Genomic DNA, 7,397 nt, shown 5'->3' with positions numbered 1-7,397 from the left:
TTCTGTACTCTGCTGTTTTTTATTGTAGTGTATCCAAACCTAAGTCACTTTTCTGCGTGTTTTTATCTTTTTTAATATATTGTGTTGCTGCAGTGACGTTCTTTTCTTGTCAGATTGTTCATGAGCTCTGTATTTGTAGTTTGTTTTGAAACAAACTGGATTCTGCCTAGATGCTTTTTCTTTCTTTGCCGTTTGGTCCTTCATGCAATTTCTAAACTACATGCGATGGTCTGTCTCTTAGAATCCCTCTTCGTAAAAGTGAGCTGATGTATGGGCTCCAGTAGATTTTAGCATATTTAGATGATTTTATAACTTTCTGGGTAAAATTTGTAGCTCACTAGGCTTGCAAAGCTTGTTAGCTTTGCAAAAGTAGTGTTACTTTGTAAAAGTGGCATGAAACATAAAAATTGAGGCACAAGAGCAGGGCGAGGCACAAGAACTAGCTGAGACAGTTAAGGAGAATATGGGGACAGAACAGGCTAAAACCGGACTGATGACTTATCACCAGTCCCACTCGCCACTGTGCATGAGCAACGGACCCGAGGTCGAAAGGCCAGACCTGATGAAGACTCTTAAAGACTCTTACTTCCTCCCCACGACCACCAAGAGACGACCACCAGAGTGTACTATGCATGCGCCGAGGGGAGGAGACCTAGTTAAAATAGGAAGTGGGCACAGGTTATACATATGTATTAGGCGACAAGGAAACCTTTTGAATATGTATGCTTTACTGCTTTAAACAAGGGTCATTCACTGCCAATGGCGTGCGAGCCTGTTAAGGGAACCCTCCCTGCTGCACCCAGCACTGCAGAGCTGAATAAAACATACCTGCTTTACAACCTATCCAGGTTGTGGAGTTTGATTCTGTGAAACAGAGCTAATGCAAGAAAAGGCATAGTTCTGACATCAGAGTGTCAGAGCAGGAACTAAAGAAATGCTATTATGACTAGCAGTGAGTATTTTACTGAGAGGTGTGTTCTAAATGCATCATTAGTTTAATTTCAACAGCCTCCACAAAAAAAAGATGTGGTTCTTTCCCAATCCATTAAAAAAACCCTCACAGTTATAACTGTCAGCAAAGCTTACCAAAATCTTCTTTGCTTACCTTAATTACAAAAATTCATGTATCTGAACCCAGGTTATATGGGTAATTGATGATAGAAAATTACTATCAATTATCATGGCACAGTGTTTGTTCAAAAGAAGAAAATTTACTGTTGTTTAAACTTACGAGTTCATAGAGTATTCTGTTGTGTAATGTATTTGCAGGTTTTTAATGCGAAAACAGCAGAGCTTTTGAGCCACCATCAAGTTGAGATACAGCAGAAGTTCCCTAAAGAGGGGTATGAATTTTCTGGGTTATATTTGTGTACATTTTGATAGAGCTTATGTATTTTTATCTATGAATGATCAAAACTGAAGTTGATTAATAATTACGAAGAACATAGTATCTGCTATAAAGGACTGTGTGGTAGGGAAAAAGGCATAAAAAACCTTGCATTGGGTGTCTGGTGTGTGCTCTGAGTTACATAAACTTAGTGCTCTAGTCTGATCACTCATTAACATATTTAAAGGTTAAACTTTAAAGTTTAAAACTGAAATTTAAATGAGACATGAAGTTTCATTTAAAGCTTTAAAGCTGGTCATTTTTACAGTTTAATCATAGTCCATAGAAATTGCTTTGTTTGCTCTTTGAGGTGTTTTCTTCATTTGTTCTTACTGACCTGCCATTTGCTGCAAAAGACCTCTGTACAGAGTAAAACAAACCAAAATTCTTTGTTTTCTGCGGATGGTTTTGTTGTGAAAATACAGCTTACTGTTTAAAAAGGGTTTGAAATTCATGGTACTTTTTCTGCATGTATAAAACATACTTTGTGGTTATGATTGTGCCAAAATGCTCAACTGGTTTTTCAGACTAGAATTTATTTTTTTCTGTGAATGTAATTTTTTTTTTTGTATTTTCATTAACTGGCGTTTACTGTTTGTTAAAGATGGGTGGAACAAGATCCAAAGGAAATACTAAATTCTGTCCATGAATGTGTGGAAAGGACCTGTGAGAAGCTGCAACAACTGAATATAGACATCACTAACATAAAAGGTATTCCTAGTACTTAAGGGTAACTGAGAGCTTTAACACAGTCATGGTTGAGCAAGTCAGGTTCTCTAGCTTTTAACTCAGTGAACAGAAAGGTGGCAGCATGTGCTGGCCTCAAAGAAAATGTTAAATTGGAATTGAGAGCAGTTTGTTGGGGAGGAATAATGAGAAAACAAGTCCTTCGTGTATATTAGCAATGCAGAATCTGGAAAGTAGACTTATCCTAATCTTGCAAAATTACAGAGACAAGTGTCTTGGTAAGTAATGAAGAAATTCTGAAATTTAATTTAGGACTTATTGGGAAAATCTAATTTTCCTGTCAGTGGTGGTGTTGTCTCAGTTTGTGGTTAAAAAACAAAAAATAAAAAGAGAGGTTTAGAGCTTACAGGTTAAGCAGCAAAAGTTGAATGATGAGGTTTTAGAAGTAATATTTCTAGATTATAAATGAAAAAGTTGGAAGCGTTTTCTTTCCCATTTTCTTTCCTCTTCTCCCTACCTGTTCCTCCCTCCTCTGCACCTCTCCCTTCCCTTCCTCACCCCGCAAAAGGGGAAAACAAACCTTCTGAAAAGGATACTTTCTGTTTTATCTTGAAGCTATTGGAGTCAGCAATCAGAGAGAAACAACGGTGGTTTGGGACAAGACAACTGGAGAACCTCTTTATAATGCTATTGGTAACTACTATGCTTTCTGAATATGTGATATAAAATGTGTGTGTGTTGTAGAAAAATGCTTTCCTAGTTTCCTGTGCAGATGTCATTGTGTCCTAGCGTACTAACTTCTTAGACGTTTTGGTATCTGTGTCATAAGCTGTGTGTCTGTATACACCAGTGCACCAAAAAACCCTATTCTGTAAAAATTATTACTTAATAAATCACTTCATGGGCTTTTAACAAAAAACAATGTTCCTGAGGAGTTTTCTACATTTCCGGCATGTAATGAAGCTTTCATTCATGCCCAATCACTTCCTTTTAAATGAAGGAGCTTATTAAATTTTCAGGATGCTTTTAACTTTAAAGGAAAAACTTGTTAAGTAGGTTTAATAAATACTTACCGATTTGGAGTTCTATTTTTAATTTACCTTAGCTTTTCATTTTACGTCAACTGAAAAATGACAGTTGTCTAGATTTGGTCTTTTAGGCCATGTCAAGTGCCAGATTTAGTTTAGTGTGGTATCAGTGTAAAACTAGGACTCTTCTGTACTAAAATCTATATTGTTAACAGCTTTACCTTAAGCCCAGCTGTACCTTGATAACTCTGACATAACACTTCAGTTCAAAGTTTTCATAGGAATGGTAAATAATCAACCTGGTATTTGTTTTAACCTCTTAGTTTAATGACAGTCATCTGCTTTAAACAAAGTAGTGCTAGTCATTTGCAGTGCTCTGTAAGGGGAAAGTATATGTGCTATTGTGTGAAAATTCCTATGCTATTTCTCAGATTCTTTGTTCTTCTAAATCAAATGAGTTTGTCTAACCATCTTTAATTTTTACAACAGGGCATTGTTGTACAATGGCAATTGTAAAATACAATAACAATAGAATATTCTTTCAACTACATGAAAAGCTAAAAATGCAGACTGTAATTTACCAGCAAGAGCTCTAGTTTTGTAGAAGAAGCTTGTACATGTCACTTTTCATGTATTAAATTAGTTGATCAGTTAATTTTATTTACGGTTTTAGTGTGGCTTGACCTGAGAACCCAGTCAACAGTTGAACGTCTTCTTAAAAGAATTCCGGGAGAAAACAAATCCTTTTTTAAGGTAAAAGATGTTCCAGAACATTTAAAAGGTAGCTGAACTCCTATTGCTACGGTATATAACGTTTTGGAGATGTGTGCTTAAAATTCCCCAAAACAAAATAAATCAGTTGTATCTTCTAGTGCCCTCTTAGCTTGTCAAATAATAAAAAGTATGTGTAATACTATACACTAATATGAGACTGGAAAATGTTTATTTTCCTCAAAATAAGTAGTTAACACTCCTTACATATCTCACTAGTGACATTAAAAGAGTAGTCGTTAGTGAGGCTTAATTGTGTGCTGCCTATCCAATGATAAGTAACCATCACACACAAAAATTAAGAGCAAGTAGAAAAAAACTGTTTGGAAAACTGTTTGGAAAATAATTTATTGATATGAGCTGTATTATCCTTTCTCATCTTATGCCTTAATATTGAAATTAATTGCAACCAACCTGAGAACTGGGAAGATAGTTTGTGAAGAGCAAATTCATTGTATATATATATTTATATAACAATTTGGAAAATCAATGCTTGCAAAAAGGTGTCATAATTCTTTGATTTATATTTTCCTTGATTCATTTTTTAAGTATTATGTATTTTGTATATTATATGTTGCAATTTATATATTATATTTGTATATTATATGTCAGGAAATCACTGTTGAAAAGCATATAAACTTATTCAATTTTTAAGTTCTGGTAGAATACAAATTCCACCTTTCCTGTGCCACGCTGCTCATTTTTTGTTGTTATCACTTGTGTAGTCATATGGACATATCCTTGATAATGGAGGACTTCTGCAAACAAGTATTTCCACACAGATGGTCTTTGAACTGCATTTAGATCAGCTTTGATCTTTGTCCATTAATGCACTGGTCGTTTGGTTCTGATATTTTCAGACTTGTATATTGTATGCTTAGTGCTTATTTAAATAACAAAGTTGTGCAATTTCTCTGAGTTTTGTGTCTTTCTTCATTTTCTGTTACCATTTTTATATAAAACTACTGTTTTCATGTAAACTACTACTATTCCAGTATTCATGGAAAGTATTCCACGGTGGTTAAATTATTTTATTGGGTTTTTTTATTTTACAGTTTAGGACTGGTCTTCCACTTAGTACTTATTTTAGTGCAGTGAAACTCAGATGGCTTTTGGATAATGTGGAAGAGATTAAGCAAGCAGTCGATGATGGAAGAGCTATGTTTGGGACTATTGATTCATGGCTTATATGGGTATGTATTTGTGAGTTTATTATCACTCTTTTTAAAATGAATTTTCAAATCATGCAAATTTCTGTGCCAAGTACTGCGACACATGATGCTGACTGATCACACAGTGGTGTCAATACAAGCCACAAAAGAAATTCCATTAAAGTTCTGTACAATATGATCTTTTACTGTCCCCGTATCACTGTATTTTTTTTGTAGATGCTTATGTGTAGTTTACCATTTATAGGTTGCTATGAAATTTTGCTCATGCTTTTGGAAAAATCTTGGACTTTACAAGGGTGTATTAGCCACCTTTGCAATATAAGGATCCAGGAAGTACTGTTGTACCCTTATCACCTTTTTCATGTTTTTGTTCCACTGTAACAGTTCTGCCTCTTTAGTTGTTGAAGAAATGTCAGATTTTCCAGTCTCAAGCTGAAAGCTTTGTGAATTTAGAAGGTTTTTTTTCATAATTCGTTGAAGTAAGCCTCTATCTTTTCTTAGTGAATACTGTTGTTATTTTTCTTCTTCAGAGTTTGACAGGTGGAAAGAATGGAGGTGTTCACTGTACAGATGTAACCAATGCCAGTAGAACAATGTTGTTCAACATTCATTCCTTGGAATGGGACCCTGAGCTCTGCCAGTAAGTTCAGTTTTCCAGGAACACTGTTATTTAAATAGATGCTCTAAGTAATGTGTGAAGAAACTCATCTAATAGTAAGAATCTCCTAACTAGACTAAGATCAGCAGTTACTGTTGTATTTACTGTTAACATTAGTATTTAAGATTCATTGTTCTTCAGATGTCAAAAATAAAACTATCTGGATGAATTAAAAGTCACAGATTTTTTCTGTAGCTAGAAGACTGATTCATGAAAACAATGATTTTTAATAGTTTCTTTTTTCCTTAATCAAAATTGTAAGGTGGTTAGAATGATAGTGACTCTATTTTAAATTTTAATTTATTAACAATAGTATAAAGATAAGAGGAATGACTTCCCACATGAACAGTGGGATCTGTTTCCAAAATGTTCATGTATATGCTGTTTTACACCAGGATTCAGTGTCACGTACTATAACAAGTGGAATGGACAAGTGATGGATTAAACTCTAGAAATCATGGGGGTTTATGGGTTTTTTTCAACTTAAACTTATTTAAGAAAATAAATGCAAAATGCTTTCTGATTTAGCAATGACGATTGTTGATAATTTATTCTGTATTTCGTTCAGATTCTTTGATATTCCTATGGACATACTCCCAAAAGTACGAAGCTCCTCTGAGATTTATGGCCTGATGGTATGTTTTCTTGTGCATGAATGAAGTTAGTCTTGTAAAAATGTAACTGTATCAATACAGATCTGACAGATTTTCCATAGATTAAGACTGATGGCTTTTTCTAGACTAAAATTGTTTGGTTTATGATTAGCATGTCTTCTGTATCTACTGTTGTATAATACATGAAGTTGAATATTTGTGGTTTCCTCTTTTAAGTGTCAAACAGACAAAACAAGATGGAAGAGGTTTTTCATAAGGATAAAGATTTAATTTTTTTTAGTACAGTTGCTTCTTGATTTAAAAACTACCTATTAGAATGCAATGTATAATCAGTAGAATGAAAGCATGAGATTGCTGTTATTAGACTTCTTGTACAATTGAAAAGAAGAGACAAAAGTTGCAATGGAAGTCTTTGTGATCTAAGAAGACTGGACAAGATGTGTAATGTCTTATTTCCACATAACTGAAGGCAAGATTAGTCAGTTTCCGTGAACTGGAAAATCACAAGTGACACGTTAGACTGCCTTCTTTTTGAAAAATAAACTTCCTTGCCATGTATCTTTACACAGCACTGGGTAAGAAAATATTTTTGAATATTGTGCTGTCTTTTTGATCACACTGCTTCCAGTGCAACTATGAATATTACTTAGGAGTAAATAATTAATTGTTACTGTGAGGTTGAGATTTCAAATTTATTTTGGTGCACTACCAACTCTTCTGATACAGTGCCATCTAATTTATTAGCTTCAGAATGAGATAAACTGGATTTTGTGATTTTGCATTATTTTTCCCAGTAGTTTGCCCTATTGTTTACTAAGAATATACAGGCATTTTGTAATTAAGACATGTTACGAGATTTTTACTTAAAATGCAACTCTAGCTTGCCTGAAATGTAAGCGGTTTTGCTAATCTGTTGATGGAGATGTCACCAGAAGTCATTGCTGACTTTTATTAATGTGAAGGTTGGGTGAGAGTGAGTTGTATTAAGCTGAATGAGTGAGGTCAATGGAGAAAGATACTACCTGGTGACCGAAACAGAATAGCTGGTCACCTTAAATGTGAACTTTTGTTTCTCTTTCC

At 34.4% G+C, this 7,397-nt stretch overlaps 1 protein-coding gene across 1 annotated transcript in view; it reads left to right on the top strand.

Moving 5' to 3' along the window:
• The first annotated feature begins 463 nt into the window (after positions 1 to 463).
• GK (glycerol kinase) overlaps positions 464 to 7,397 on the top strand; it is a 26,821-nt gene continuing 19,887 nt past the window's right edge. Inside the window, exons 1-8 of the mRNA XM_010135956.1 lie at positions 464 to 655; positions 1,270 to 1,343; positions 1,992 to 2,098; positions 2,690 to 2,767; positions 3,776 to 3,855; positions 4,929 to 5,066; positions 5,576 to 5,685; positions 6,272 to 6,338. Of these exons, the coding sequence (XP_010134258.1) occupies positions 464 to 655; positions 1,270 to 1,343; positions 1,992 to 2,098; positions 2,690 to 2,767; positions 3,776 to 3,855; positions 4,929 to 5,066; positions 5,576 to 5,685; positions 6,272 to 6,338 (846 nt within the window). The remainder of the gene's footprint in view (positions 656 to 1,269; positions 1,344 to 1,991; positions 2,099 to 2,689; positions 2,768 to 3,775; positions 3,856 to 4,928; positions 5,067 to 5,575; positions 5,686 to 6,271; positions 6,339 to 7,397) is intronic.

Source organism: Buceros rhinoceros, unplaced genomic scaffold (assembly GCF_000710305.1).
Source record: "Buceros rhinoceros silvestris isolate BGI_N320 unplaced genomic scaffold, ASM71030v1 scaffold14575, whole genome shotgun sequence".
NCBI classification, from domain to species: domain Eukaryota; kingdom Metazoa; phylum Chordata; class Aves; order Bucerotiformes; family Bucerotidae; genus Buceros; species Buceros rhinoceros.
This window is presented reverse-complemented; position numbering and strand designations above follow the sequence as displayed.